Source organism: Haliotis rubra, unplaced genomic scaffold (genome assembly GCF_003918875.1).
Source record: "Haliotis rubra isolate DU_JTF1 unplaced genomic scaffold, ASM391887v1 Scf117, whole genome shotgun sequence".
Lineage (NCBI taxonomy): Eukaryota > Metazoa > Mollusca > Gastropoda > Lepetellida > Haliotidae > Haliotis > Haliotis rubra.
Genome location: NW_025765081.1, coordinates 1,928,906 through 1,944,655, shown reverse-complemented (window position 1 = coordinate 1,944,655; position 15,750 = coordinate 1,928,906). Strand labels below are relative to the sequence as shown.

At 40.7% G+C, this 15,750-nt stretch overlaps 1 protein-coding gene across 1 annotated transcript; it reads right to left on the bottom strand.

Moving 5' to 3' along the window:
• Window positions 1-9,996: 9,996 nt before the first annotated feature.
• Window positions 9,997-13,405, bottom strand: LOC124257796 (endonuclease G, mitochondrial-like). Its single transcript, XM_046691942.1, has 3 exons — window positions 12,776-13,405; window positions 11,510-11,622; window positions 9,997-10,509 (listed from the first exon to the last, which is right to left on the bottom strand). Exons 1-3 carry the CDS (start codon window positions 13,316-13,318, stop codon window positions 10,233-10,235), a joined length of 933 nt encoding a protein of 310 aa, XP_046547898.1. The 5' UTR covers window positions 13,319-13,405; the 3' UTR covers window positions 9,997-10,232.
• Window positions 13,406-15,750: the final 2,345 nt, after the last annotated feature.

Genomic DNA, 15,750 nt, shown 5'->3' with positions numbered 1-15,750 from the left:
ATCGATAGGCACCACACATGATATACACAACAAATGGTATACCACAAATGGTATACACAGCAATCGATAGGCACCACACATGATATACACAACAAATGGTATACCACAAATGGTATACACAGCAATCGATAGGCACCACACATAATATACACAACAAATGGTATAAAACACATGGTATACACAACACATAGTATATTACGTTATGCACCACAGGATAAACACACATGATATATACCACAAAATATTTAACGCATGGTATACAACACACATGCATAAATACATCACACATGGCAAACCACACATGATATATAGCACTATATATATCACACACACTCATTATACATAGTATATACCACACATAATATACACCCCACAGGGTATACATCGCACATTATATACACATTGAAAAAAATATCGCAACACATATTTTTTAACCACCAAATAACCATTCATATTCATATCATAATTATGTTTGTTTGAATGACTGTGCTGAACTTTCGATACATTGATTTTAGATATGCACTTGCTACGGTCAAAGGCGAGCATCACGCGCAATACGTGTACCCGTCATTAAGTAAATATCAAGTTCTTCATGCTTATATCTGATTATGTTCATGTATTTGTATATGTCATCATGTAATGACCGCCGTTTTATGACGGAAGACTTTGGTTTCATGAAAAATAAAATAAATAAAAAATATAAAAAAGTTCTTCATGCTTGATAATTTGGAAAATAAATTGATTTCATTGTTAATTAGCAAATATGTGGCTTCTTCAACTGGCTACTGCTCATTGTATGCGTAATTCAGGGCTAATGCAAGAGATGTTGGTTGTCATCAATCTACTATCAGTCGATTGGCCAGAAAACACCATCAAACTAATGAATAATGATGTTGAGGGCCATCACCGACCTAGTGATGATACAGCCATTCCCAGAATCACAAGAATCCACTGGTGTTAAATGGCGTGTTAACAACAGGACAGTCCGAAATCGTCTACCCTCGGACCAGACGACGTATCAGACGTCCGTTGTTATTCCTAGAGAATAAAGCAGCACGACTTGCTTGGTGTCAAGTTCGACGTCACTTGAATATGACGTCATGGGTAAGAGTCCACTGGTCGGACGAGCAGAAACACTGCCTGTACACAACGGAATATTTTGTTGCAAGTATCGTTTGGCGGGGGTTCATTGACGGTGTGCGGGTACCTCCCATATATGATTGTAAACCTGAACTTGTGACGATCAGGCAAAACTGAATGGACAACAGTATATCACTGACATCCTAGACAGGGTTGTTGTACCACATTTCGACGACCATCCTCTGAACATTAACACAAGGCCAGTTTTCATCTTGATGAGTTGGAACAAGCCCTCCATCAAGAATGGGACGCAATACCTCAACAAGAAATTCACTGATGCTGTCAGTGGAGAGGAGGGTCAGGGATGTTATGGTGGCTGATGGAGATTACACCGGGTATTGACATTGCGCTTGGTTGTTGGTGCTTTTGTGTGTTATTGCGGATTGTATGACAGAATCCTGAAAATGGCCGCACTTGCTAACGTCATACGACCAAGGTTATGAGCGCGACAAATTGAGTACATTTTTTCGCCATACATGTATTTGTTTTATGAATAGTTATTCATTCTTTTGTGTTAAGGTTTTCCATTTGATTATTCGGAGAGGTTAAATTTATTAATACAGTAAGTTAAAATGACGTTTAATAAGTTTCGTTGCTTCGGTTAATGATAACAATCTGATACTATGAATAATATGGGATGTTGCAATATTTGTTCCCATGTGTATATGTGCCACATATGCAAAGCACAACACGTGATATTAACTGATATCTGATCAGTGGCCAGGACTTTACTTTTGGATATTTGGCGTTCGGCATATTTATTCACCGAAGCCGTAAACATGATCGCAAAAATATTCAGATTTCACAATCTTTTTGAACAGTTTATGCAGCTCGCTCACAGCACCATATAAATCAATCTGGCAGTTTTCACGTACAAAAAAGTCCAGTACTGTGGATGTCAGCTAATGTATTATTCAATACAAATGGAAGTGCGAAAACACATGTATTTCGTTGTTTTCGAAAACCAAGGTGGATATCAAATTATACTCAGACACAGAAGTTTTCAACTTAATTAAAGTAAAATTGTTGTCCGCAGAGAAGATGATATTCAGCTTTCAGTACGACTTTCATAGATTTAACTACATACTTTAAACCTGTCTTTTCTGGTAATGCTTCGAGAGCAGCAGGATTTATACATCAGATCCAGTGTATTTGCTTCAGAGATTCACACATATCCTGTCACAACGAGACAATACATGCTATTACCAGGTAATGATGTAGAGAGTAGATACACAACACAGCAACTGGAGTCTGCCATTAGTACTGAGTACGTCCATGAGCAGTTGATTGCAGTGGGACTAGTGGAAGTATTATAGGTGATGTGTGTGTATGCTCCGTGGTGTATAACTCAGGTACATCACTCTTCAACAGGGATTTGTACACAAACAATACCTTCCGGTTCAACGCATTGCAGTGTCATGGGAAATTAGCTGTCCTTACAGTGCCGGTGACCATTGATGAACAATGCTGACTTCTGGAAGATGAGCAGAGTTTTAAACCTGCATTCTTTACAGCAACACTGAAAAAAGGTTACGGCCTTCAAGAACCTGAAAAGAACATGAACGTAATGACAAGCCGCTCAAAAGTAATTAGCTGTTCTTTGATCTCAGTTACCACAAAGCGAGAAAACCAAAAAGATATCTGTATTTTTAGAATTTGAGATATCTGACATTCACTTCGAAGTGGTTCTATCTAAATGTACATATTCAAAATGTAGCTTAACTGTTAGACTGAATGCGTTATAAAACGTTATGTACACAGATACACGTATATTTTCCAAGCCTACATTTGAAATAAATATGTTTGATAAGCTATGGCTATCGGAAATAGTATTTGTGCAGCATGTTGTGTTACCTAAGCACACACGATGCCACCGGGTCACGGATCCCTGCTAACACCATGAAGGCGCAGAACTGGGATCATAACATAGTTACTGCTTAAAAAGACGTCATGGAGTCATGGCGAATGAATGAATGAATGATGTTTTGCGCCGTAGTCCGCATTGTTCCCACGTTTAACGACAGCCTGATAATATTGCCAGTTTGGTCCCAGGCAAACTAGCAGACGACACAGCAGTAACGTTACATAATGATTACCATGCCGTGTTGAAATACTGCATTCGTTCATTGTGGACTATGAATAATATGGATGTTGCAATATTTGTTCCCATGTGTATATGTGCCACATATGCAAAGCACAACACGTGATATTAACTGATATCTGATCAGTGGCCAGGACTGTACTTTTGGATATTTGGCGTTCGGCATATTTATTCACCGAAGCCTTAAACATGATCGCAAAAATATTCAGATTTCACAATCTTTTTGAACAGTTTATGCAGCTCGCTCACAGCACCATATAAATCAATTTGTCAGTTTTCACGTACAAAAAAGTCCAGTACTGTGGATGTCAGCTAATGTATTATTCAATACAACTGGAAGTGCGAAAACACATGCACTTCGTTGTTTTCGAAAACCAAGGTGGATATCAAATTATACTCAGACACAGAAGTTTTCAACTTAATTAAAGTAAAATTGTTGTCCGCAGAGAAGATGATATTCAGCTTTCAGTACGACTTTCATAGATTTAACTACATACTTTAAACCTGTCTTTTCTGGTAATGCTTCGAGAGCAGCAGGATTTATACATCAGATCCAGTGTATTTGCTTCAGAGATTCACACATATCCTGTCACAACGAGACAATACATCCTATTACCAGGTAATGATGTAGAGAGTAGATACACAACACAGCAACTGGAGTCTGCCATTAGTACTGAGTACGTCCATGAGCAGTTGATTGCAGTGGGACTAGTGGAAGTATTATAGGTGATGTGTGTGTATGCTCCGTGGTGTATAACTCAGGTACATCACTCTTCAACAGGGATTTGTACACAAACAATACCTTCCGGTTCAACGCATTGCAGTGTCATGGGAAATTAGCTGTCCTTACAGTGCCGGTGACCATTGATGAACAATGCTGACTTCTGGAAGATGAGCAGAGTTTTTAAACCTGCATTCTTTACAGCAACACTGAAAAAAGGTTACGGCCTTCAAGAACCTGAAAAGAACATGAACGTAATGACAAGCCGCTCAAAAGTAATTAGCTGTTCTTTGATCTCAGCTACCACAAAGCGAGAAAACATAAAAAAAGATCTCTGTATTTTTTAGAATTTGAGATATCTGACATTCACTTCGAAGTGGTTCTATCTAAATGTACATATTCAAAATGTAACTTAACTGTTAGACTGAATGCGTTATAAAACGTTATGTACACAGATACACTGCCAAAATGCATTCCAGAAAACGTATATTTTTCAAGCCTACATTTGAAATATGTTTGATAAGCTATGGCTATCGGAAATAGCATTTGTGCAGCATGTTGTGTTACCTGGGCAACACGATGCCACCGGGTCACGGATCCCTGCTAACACCATGAAGGCGCATAACTGGGATCATAACATAGTTACTGCTTTAAAAGACGTCATGGAGTCATGGCGAATGAATGAATGAATGATGTTTTGCGCCGTAGTCAGCATTGTTCCCACGTTTAACGACAGCCTGATAATATTGCCAGTTTGGTCCCAGGCAAACTAGCAGACGACACAGCAGTAACGGTACATAATGATTACCATGCCGTGTTGAAATACTGCATTCGTTCATTGTGGACTGGGCCCCTGTCTACGTCGATGAGTGGACAGCCCCTGGCCATTTGTCATATGCTGCGACGACACTCAATGTATCATTCTTTAGTTGCGGCCTCTGTGAAAACGTATTGCATACTATGGGAAGTTTGTTTGTCGAGTAAAGGAGCATTTGCATTCGCAATAAATATACCCCTGAATGTCATCCATAGCCCTGGTAGAGATTTGTACCATTTTTTTCTGGCCGCAGACTATTGGCTTCAGTCACAAAGCTTGTCACGTATACCATCAGCGGAACTGTTTTATATCACAAGGTTCTTCCCATCAGGTGACCCTTCGTTACCCTCCACGCACCATCACTACCATCAGTGGGCTAGCGACCATTTTAAGAAATTTGAGAAGAATCGGTGAAGAGAGAAGAAGATGTTTTATGCATGTTTTTGGGAAGGTAGTATAATGATTTAAGTCAAGGTTTACCATTAACTTCGCTTTTCGAAGATGTTTTTTTCCCGTTTGTTTATTCAATCATATTGGGTTTGACATAACAGGCCAACGGATATCACAGATATTCCCCCGTACTTTCTCGCCGCTTTAAATGAAATAATTCAAAGTGACAATTAAACCAAGCAATGCAACTCGGATCACGGCAGACATGGCCTGTTTGTAAGGGTAAGTCTGTGAGTTAGCGGTTAAATATAAGTTGTGGGTTTTTATCTAACATGGCGTAAACAAGTCGTCTTTCTTCAGAATCAATAATGTCAATAAAAAAGGTGAACGGAGTTCCTTAACCAAGACATGCAACGTGTTATTACAATGGTGCTAGAGATAGCTGGAAGCAGTGCCGTCAGTGCTGAGTCTGGCCATGTGGGTATAAGCATGGCCAGCTGATTATGTGATATAAAACATGTCGGGAATGGCACGTGTCCAATGCTGGTTATGTGAAAGAAATGGTCCTATTCAATTAGAATGAAAGTTAAGGATGAAGACAAGTGGAAAAATTGATGTGTTTAAATAAAAGGTTTCCTAAACGCCGAGACTAAAAGAAACTTTTGAGATTATGTAATTTGTAGACCATACACGCAGTATTTATTTGGTTTATCTGAAGGTTGTTTTGTTGGTTTAGACTTTCTCGGGAAACATGAAGTTACCATTGAATCAGATTCAGTGACATTAAAGACACAAGTAGAACAGAAGAAATTGAAAACACAACCTTCTAAGCACTCTGTTTGTTAAGTGTATTCGGCTGGAACTGTCACTGCCTGCTGGCCATGAGAGGGATATCGGGACGAAACTGGAGTCGAAAGTGAATTGGGGTAGCATCTATGATCTGATTGAGGGGATATTTGATCCCAAATTGAGGTTCCCATGCAAGAATGGCATTTGAATTGCAAGACGTGTGTGCGATTGAACAGTGGCGATGAACATCTGACTGTTTATAAGAATTCATATTAGGAACGTTAGCTACTGAGAGGGAAATTGACCTATCGCATAATGTACCCGCATATTAGACATATCAACGGTGAACTGTGTGCCGACGTCAACAAGTACAACCAACGACTCAAAGACATTTTAGAGAAAGTGGATATACAAATGTAGATTACACATATATTTAGAAAGCAGATACGAAAATGTTTCTTTGGTATAAGCCTAGAGTTTGGACTACATGGAACACCCGCAAATCAAGATGAGGCCAGGTCATTCTCTTCCACCTAACGGACAGAAGTTAAGAAACATATTAATTCATGTTTATACTCAGTCCACCGAGTACATGTTGGGCAGAAGTTTGGAGAGTGAAAGAATTTGTCTTTATCAATTTGTCTTTTTTCGTCATGAATTTCTATTCATGCGTGGATTATTGCCATTTGAATGGTTACTTAAGACAAGTTGTTTATACACCGGCTGTGTGGCTCCACCTGCTCACAGTCACTAGACGCCATTCTTGATTTAATTATATTCTGTGCGGTTGGTTTACGTAGCCTCGTGGTTGAAGACCTCGTAGCCTGTTCGTCAAGCTTATGTCTGGAGGGCGGTGGGGTAGCCGAAGACCCGCGTTCGATTCCCCACATGGGTACAATGAGTGAAGCCTATTTCTGGTGTCCCACGCCTTGATATTGCTGGAATATTGCTTAACACCCGAGGCGCTCTCTCACTTGTTCAAATTCCACAGAAAATGGATTCTAAAGAGCGGTCATTCGTTGTATTCTTAGGAATGTTCATCATTATTGTGATGGTGATGGCACGTGGCAGTTGAAGAGTATGGTAGGTGATATCCAGAGATGTTTTGGAGAGGAGATAGTTTTCAAGCACCTGAAAGTGATAGTGGACGGCTTGGGAGTGATTCAAACTCTAGCTATCATATGTTTACTGAATGTGCAATATGCAATGAAAATTTCCCCTTTGTTTTCAGAAAGTTATTTTTCATCTATATTCTAGCTGTCCAATCTCGTAATTAATGAAACCACAAAGCTACGACGCTGTGTATTTCATCAGCAAAGCAGTTGAAATCGTAAAACGTACATTTGGGGGATGGGGGGTCATTCACATTGTACATGCTTCTCCATAAAAATCATCATCCCCCCCTCCCCATAAATTATGGACGGATTAGGACAGTTCCTTTCTCATACTTCCCATTATTGAAGCGAAGAACTTTGCACAGCGTGTTGCTCAGTGCTTACTGGTGTTCATTTGTATATGTAGTGAGCGAGTTTCATTTGTCTATGCAGAACTTCTTGACTCGTGTAAGAGGTTTGGTTGGTTGTTTAACGCCGCACTCAGCAATATATATTACAGCTGTATGGCGGCGGTCTGTGAATATCGAGTCTGGACCAGACAATCCAGTGATCAACAGCATGAGCATCGATCTACGCAATTGGAATACAATGACATGTGTCAACCAAGTTAACGTGCCTGACCACCCGATCCCGTTCGTTACCTCCTACGACAAGCATGAGTTGCTCAAGATCAAGTCTAATGGGTCAGTTACCATGTAATGGCATAAAGTTCCACTGCATTGCTTAGCGATATTTACTTATCTAAAAGATCACGTAGGTCGGTCAATATTGTTAATATTCACCAAATATTTTATATCAGAGAATGAACGATTCTTTGCATGTTCTATCTTAAATGACACTCTGTGTTGACAATTTCCGTGATCTCGGCGGGGGCGAGTTGCCTCTTGTTGATGCGTAGAGGGGTCGGTTTTTGCACGTGCTTCTCAATATCAGATCAGTAATGGCCGGACGCTCCCAGATCCCTTGTTAGTCTTTGAGCCCGTGAACTGGTCGTAGAGAGATTAATACGACGTGCAGCTCAATAAGCTGCCCAGGTCGCGAGGTGAAGATGAAGCCAGATACCATCCGTCTCAATACAGGTGACAGCAAGCAGCACGACATTACAAGGGCAGAAAATGTAATAACAACATTGGGTTAGCCCGTCAACACATGGGCCAGTGTTGCCTTACACTAAGGAGATTCTTAAGCCGCCCCCGTGGTATTGAAAACGTGAAGATAGCGCCGTTCCTGTTCATGATGTCGTGTCATGCCGAGGATTGAAGGACGTCGAGACAGGAACACTACGTTCCATGTGCAGCTCGAGCATTGGTGAGTGAATTTGGTTTTACGCCGCGTTTAGCAATATTCCAGCAACATCACGGCGGGGGACACCAGAATTTGGCTTCACTCATTGTACCCATGTGGGTAATCGAACGCGGGTCTTCAGCGTGACGAGCGAATGCTTGAACCACTAGGCTACCCCACCACCCCAGTTCATGCATTAACATGTCCACGTGTACACGGCCAACATCTTTGATTGGCATTCTAGAAGTTGGGTAGATGAAGGATGAGGACTATTTTTATGGATATACAACTTCTTTATACTGTATAGGCGACGTTTCGACATAGATTCTAATGTCGTTGTCAAGCAATTAAGTGATACATGAGAAGTAATTTTGGGTCATATATATACATGAGATGTTTGGACAGTAGATGAAGCATGAGGCGAAATTGAGTTGTTTATACAATAGATGAGGTTGATAACACAGAATTAAGTAGATGGAAGCAAGTTGATGGAAGTACATGGTTGTATACATAAGGGATTAAGGATGTTGATTGGCAGCCAGAAGGGAGTGATGTACATAGGTGTATACATAGGTGATAAGGTAATGTTAGGAAGCCAGTAGTGAGGTGATGGACACAAGGGATAATGTACAATGGCTGGGTAGGGCTACATGAAAATTACATGAGGACGTCCTGTAGCCACCAGCTGTATACAGGTGTCGGGGGCTTAGTTTTACAACGAACAACACCCATGAAATATACGTGCGATTGTTGATTGAATTCCTTCACGTTCATTTACACAACACCCGCCCGCCCGATCAATTTGACACCAAAATGTTACATTCATGAAAAAATATTTTATTGAATCTGTGTCTGACATGCTAACACACTCCCTCACCACCGCCACGTTTCACGCACGGCAACACCCTCCCCCCAGGAATTATAACCTCAAGAAGGAGTAATCATGATCACAAAATTGTTTACCTGCATGCACTTGAAATCAATAAAAATGGCTCAGCCCATGTGCTTATGCTGTACAAATTGTTTAAACTGTTGGCCAACTACATTTCCACAAACCTATACTGTCATCAGGTAGTGTCTTGGTTAGGTCAAAACAAGAACATGTTCTCACAAAAATTATACAGGTAAAAACGGGGACGTGGTCGCAGAATATTTGAATTAATACCGAATCCGCCCCACTGTAACTACACGTTTAGTATGGCCCAGAGTTGGGGGCTTCAGTCTTCAACACTGGTGGTGAATGGCCTACAGAAAATGATTGACAGGGTCGCGTGAGGAATGCCAGCTTAATGTCACTGCTGATTTTGATTAAAAATACAAAACATACAACACACACTTGGAACAAACGTCACACGCGGCTAACCTGTTAGCATCCCAAATAGGGCTGCGCAATATAACTGTTTTACCGATATTTACCGGTTCAGACGTATACGTATTGAAAACGATACGTATTGCGATACGCTGATCGAAAACCGGTATTTTGACTTTCATTCGGAAAACTTCGTAACACTCGGAAATCTTCGGATATTTCGTTTTTTCATTTGTGCCAAATATTATTCACATTTTTATTTTTAATCATGAATAAATGTTGTTATCAAAACTTAATTAAGCATAGTGATTTTGCTGTGTATTTGCTCTCTCGATTTAAAGTCTTTTTTTTGTTTAAAAATACTTCATGCAATATATTGCAATACATATCGCAATACATGCTTTCGCATCGCAATATATCGCAATATGAAAATTCTCTGCAATACCCTCCCCTAAATTCCCAATCAAACACGCGCACTGGCACACACAGACACACACATGCACAAGCGCTTTAATAACATCTTGTCAAATAACATATCACAGTTCTCAAGTCCTCGTAACTGATATTCACCGCTTCACATTGTTAATTTTATGAAACATATTCCTGGGAATCTTGTCAAATAGGAGAAATCCAGCTGACCTCTCGATGGCATCTAAAGGCCAGAAGAATTGCTTGAGAGGCGTGTTCGCTGGAAGCATCTGATTGGGCATGACGTAAGACTGGAGTTCAAACTGACCAATCATATTCTCGATGACAATCACTTTAAAGAAGTGAGTGGGAACTGCCACGTGATTTTGTCCTATGACTTCGTACTTGACGTACACTTTCCCGTCAGCCTCCAGACTGAAACATAAGACACCTGCGTGACTATTACTGATTACGGGGCACAACTGCATCAACATTAATGAACAGAAACATCTATAAATAGTCACCTAACAGAGCTAAACGTATTGCAAGAGTGCAGCAGCTCATCATAGATCTGTTCTGGCATAGGCGTGTTTACTTAGCAAATGAGTGAGTGGGCTCCACTTATTGTACCCAAGAGGGGAATCGAACCGGGTCTTAACCGTGACGAGCGAGTGCTTTAAACTCGAGAAAAACCCACCGACCTTACATAGCATCTGACCATGCTACAATCTGAGTTTCATGTCCACGCTGCTGGACCAGTATTTCGGTTGCATTTCAGATTCAGCTTTTATTATCGTGTTCCCAAAGTAATGAAATTTGCAGGGGCCACCCAACTTTGGCGACACTCTGTTGACTAAAATGGGCCACAGGACTTATATACGACCTACAACACACAGACAATGCCCGCAGGAAGAAGGAATATTAGATATGCAGTCAAAAGTAGATTTATCATAAAATGGATCCTGCTTTAAACGATTTCAAATTTTCAAGAGTTAAGATTGTTTTTATTTAATGACTTCAGATTTCAAAACACAAAAGTGCATGTAAACAAAGTTCTTGGGTGACTACCTGAGTAATACATATCACTGTGGCAAAGCAAGCCTCGCAATTCCGGTAGTAGAATTGGTCCCTAATCTTTGCGAAAGAATCGAATAAAGTGAATAGATGGTCAGAGTGCTTACTGTCTCAGATCACATGTCATCGTATCCCAATAGCATAGATTGATGTTCAGGCTGACAGAGACCATATAATAGATTTGGTCTCTGATGCTGATGATCACCAGATTGTCTGGTCCAGAATCAATTATTTAAAGACCGCCGTCATACAGCTGGACTGTCGCTGCGTGTTGTTAAACAACGAACAACAAAGCCAACATTCCTCCAGCTTCGCCGCTGGTTCAACACTTCCGTGTTTCACCGCCAGTAGTGTGACTCACCGGGGAAGATAGAGGGGCCCCGTGCAGACGTACACGTTCCTGTTGTTTCTGGCCACGGCGCGGACGTACTTTTCCAGGTCGTTCCAGACGCCGCGGTTAAAGCCTTCGCCCACCTAAACACATTGAAAGGACAACTATGATGATTTACTGGCCACTGGGTATTGGACTAGTCTGCTCTAAATATCTGAATGAGTGCATCGCGTATCTGAGTGCTCGTTAAGATACTCTTATACGCACAAGGCTGTTCGTGTACAGACTACAGTCCTTTTGAGTCAGAAACGGACCGATGAATTGCAAATTTTACCATTGTACAAAATTGCCACATAAATATAAATAGTACACATGTTTATCATTTACTAATACCCAACAGCTTTCCTATATTTGAAAATTTTCCGGACTCCACCAAAACAGTTCTTTAAGAAACTATCATTAAAATTTTGACACAGTTCAGTATTTGTTACGAGGGAGGAGTGCAGAGAAAGGGACAGCCAGGTGTTCGAGAAAGGATTGAGACGGCACAGCACAGGCTAATGAATCAATAACTTGGTGGGCACTTGTGCACGTGCTTCTCTAACACCTGGCTGTCCCTTTCTCTGCACTCCATGATTGAACAGTGTGGGATAAAAATGGGTTCAAAATCGTACTAGTACTACGTACCGTACTAGTCCGCTAAGATGCCATGCCACAGTTTTAACAAGGACTCCGCTATGACACAGTTTACTGAGGTTTAAGGCAGGGTAACAAAAAGTACCATATTTTAACCTCTTTTTGGTATGTTGCGGCCGGGGATCGAACCACCACACCTTTCGATCCGGGTACACACTCTTCTACTAGACCACGAAGGCGCTCTTCATGTAAACATAAGGAGATAAGTGACAACGAATATCGAATATATCAGCGCTAGTTCAGAGCGCACACAAGTAAATGTGTTTACATCTATGTTGACAACGTTGAGTCTGACACTAAACAATAGGTCTCTTTTCCACGGGGATACTTTGTACGGATAGCTCGGAGACTTGAGTTGAGGTAGTCAGTCTCATAGTCCCTGAGCCACATTATTTTCCCTACCTTCCCTGCAATGCTAAAGTCCTAAATGAAGCAATTCTAGATTTCCCCAGGTTCAGGAATATCCCAACTCACTGGGGCTCCTTTTCAACTTAAATGGGTTTATTTGTTACTCAGTATTAACATCATACATATTCAGGAACTAAGCGTTAGTCTTGTGTTGAGGCAGCAACCCCACCTACAGTCAGACACGCTGCCTACCTGGGGTGATGTATTACTGAGGAAAAAGGTTTGGTCCAAAGCGTTCTGTGATATTCTGTGATTCTGTGCAGCCGCTAGATGTCCTTTATCATAGGGTGTTCTTCTGTAGTCATAGTTTGTAGATCTGAAATACTGGTGAATGGAGGAATCCTCCCTAAATTCAGAGTTCCGCCGATTCACCGATTCGTCGTATGCGAGATTTTGAGGCGTGAGGTGTTCGAACACCCAGTGGGCGTTCTTGTTACGTCTATCATACGACATCACATAATTATCAAACGTTCGAACTTGGTCAAATCCAGGAAAGCCGAATCTCATGATCTCCTGTGATCTATTCACGGGGATGACTGACGATGGCTTCCCTCCCGACTCTTGCACTGGGGTACCGACATCGTCGAGCTTCACAGCCAAAACAGAGGGGAACCATGGCAGAATTTTTCTCTCCTTGTTCACAGATTGTGTCCATCGTTCTAACTTTGTGCCAGCTAGAACACCAATCCCGAGAGACACTGATGAAACTATCGGAATGATACTCTTTCGGAACATTTCTGTAACATCAATTCTAAAACAAACATGAGAGTAATATTCGTAAATTGAGACAAGCGATTTCTCCTTCCGGGGAAATCCCCCTAATGCTATTCTCTATACAACATACGTTTGGCAACACTTCGGCTTCGGCGGTCTTACTTCTAATAGTGCTTCTGAACGATCGCGAGTCCCGTGTTATTCGTACACAGGATACTTGCTGCATGTTCAGTGTTCAATATATGACGGAAGGTGAGTCTATGAACGCTGTTGTCAGAAATACACGTGTAGTTTTATCATGACGTCATTTTGAACTGTCGAGTTTCGCTAGTCACTGACCATAGTCGTCTCTTCATTGCGCTCGGCCATTCCAGTTACATTCACACTCGACAGCAATTTGGTCGTCAGTAAACTGAATCGATTAGCCTTGTGACAAGCCTATAGTGAAAAGAAGGGATGCATTAATGAAATGAAGAGATACATTCAGTGAAAATACGGAATGAAAAGCACTGGATGCATTTGGTCAAACGTGATGCATTCGGAAAAGATAACCCCAAACAGGGTGTCTTTAGTAAGAAGGGGTGCAATTGTAAAAGGAAGGGATGCCTTACGTGAACAGAATGGATGCATTTACATTTAGTAATCACACAAGTGCTTCAAGAATGCAAATATTCAGCGAAGCAATTGATGTTGTGACCGTGTCAGTTTTGCTATTTGAGATACATTTGTAGTGTTTAAATACGTTTACACACAAAGGATACCCAAGTTAACCTCAATAAAACGTCTAGATTATTAATTTCCTGGGTCCGTTCATAATTCATAACAAGGGAGAGGGTGTGTGTGTGTGATAATATTAAGGGGGTGGAGATGGGGGAGCACCTATCTTGTTCTCGGGAAAGTTTGTACCCATGTAGAAGGGGATAATTGATTTTGTACATGACATGCAGAGTGGGAGGGCACTTACTTTGTACATAATTTATTTTCTTGGGTGTGTGTGGGGGTGGGTGGGGTGGGGTGCATTCACATTGTACATGCAGCTCCATAAAAATCATCATCGCCCTCCCTAGCCTTGAGTTAAGAATTGTCACTCAGTACGTTGTATAATGGAGGCTCGTGTGTGTATGCACATAATCTGTTGAAACTCGTTTCATTTTAATTTCTCATATCTTATGTAAAACAGTCAATTGTGTTTCAGTAAAAAGTAATTATATATTCCTGTATCTTGTATTAATTATCCCTTACCTGCGTGGACGACTTCAGTTGTTTAATTGTTCTGCTGTTTGTTTCAGTGCAGCCATACGTGATGGCGGAAAGTACATACACGAGGCATACCTGTGACTGATTCTTTGAGCAGCATCGTCAGACAACCCTAGTCTGTCAAACATTCCTTGAAACAAATATATCCAAGAAAGCCCATGCAAGACTAGATTTCCACAGTTTCATGAAGAAAGTCTCAGTGCTCCTTTTTCATTATTTTTATCTTTTATTATGAACTGGGTTTTTTTGTCTGTAAAATATGTTTATTTCAGAGACTAGTTGTTAGTCTAGGACACCCATTTGGAGGTGTGGTTAGCCAAACATTGCCACTATTGTAATAATTACTTGAGTTTGCTTTAACGCTGTTTTGAGCATAATTCCTTTTTACTACGTGTCAGTTTGATGTGGATAGGTCTCAGATTTTTACGCTCGAATGCAGGTACATGGCAATACATTTTGCGCTAAATAATTGTTGGTCAACTATTCGTTAGTGCCGCCATAAGCAATATTTCTTGTTTTTGTTGGGATTTTTTCATAATTTTATATGTGTTTATAGATCATCAGAGTCTCTGTGCTGGTGTTGACGAGATGTTTCCACCTTATGGGGCTGACAGATGTGTTAAAATGATTTGGGATTAGAACGTGAGAACAGAAGATTATCCTTTTTATTTTGTATACCCGACGGGTTCTGTGGGGCAAATTGTGGCGACTTCAATCGTAATCTTATTAAGGCGAACTTTCACTTGGTACATTCACCTCAATGTAACCATGACAACAATAAGGCGAAGATAATTCGTGAAGTGGCATGCGTTAGATCTGTATCACAATTTCACCAGTAATCAACATTGACAGAAATAAATAATCACAACTGCCTATTTTCACGTTATAATGCTTAGTTACCTGAAACTGGGCACGTGTTACTTTATCGTACTTCTACAGTGCAGTTCAGATTTAATCAAACGCTAAACACTTAAAACACTATACACAGAATGCATATCTCCTAAAATAATCACCTTAACTTACATTTGTATGTCTTTTATAACAAGCAACAGCCGACTGAGACTTGATGATAGTTGTCCCGACAAGCGTATCGTGACGTCAGCACCAGGAAATACCCTAATCGCCGTGGAGCATGCTCATTCGTTATAGGGGGTGTTGACGAATTATACGTGTTGAAAATAGTCGCTAATTTGAAC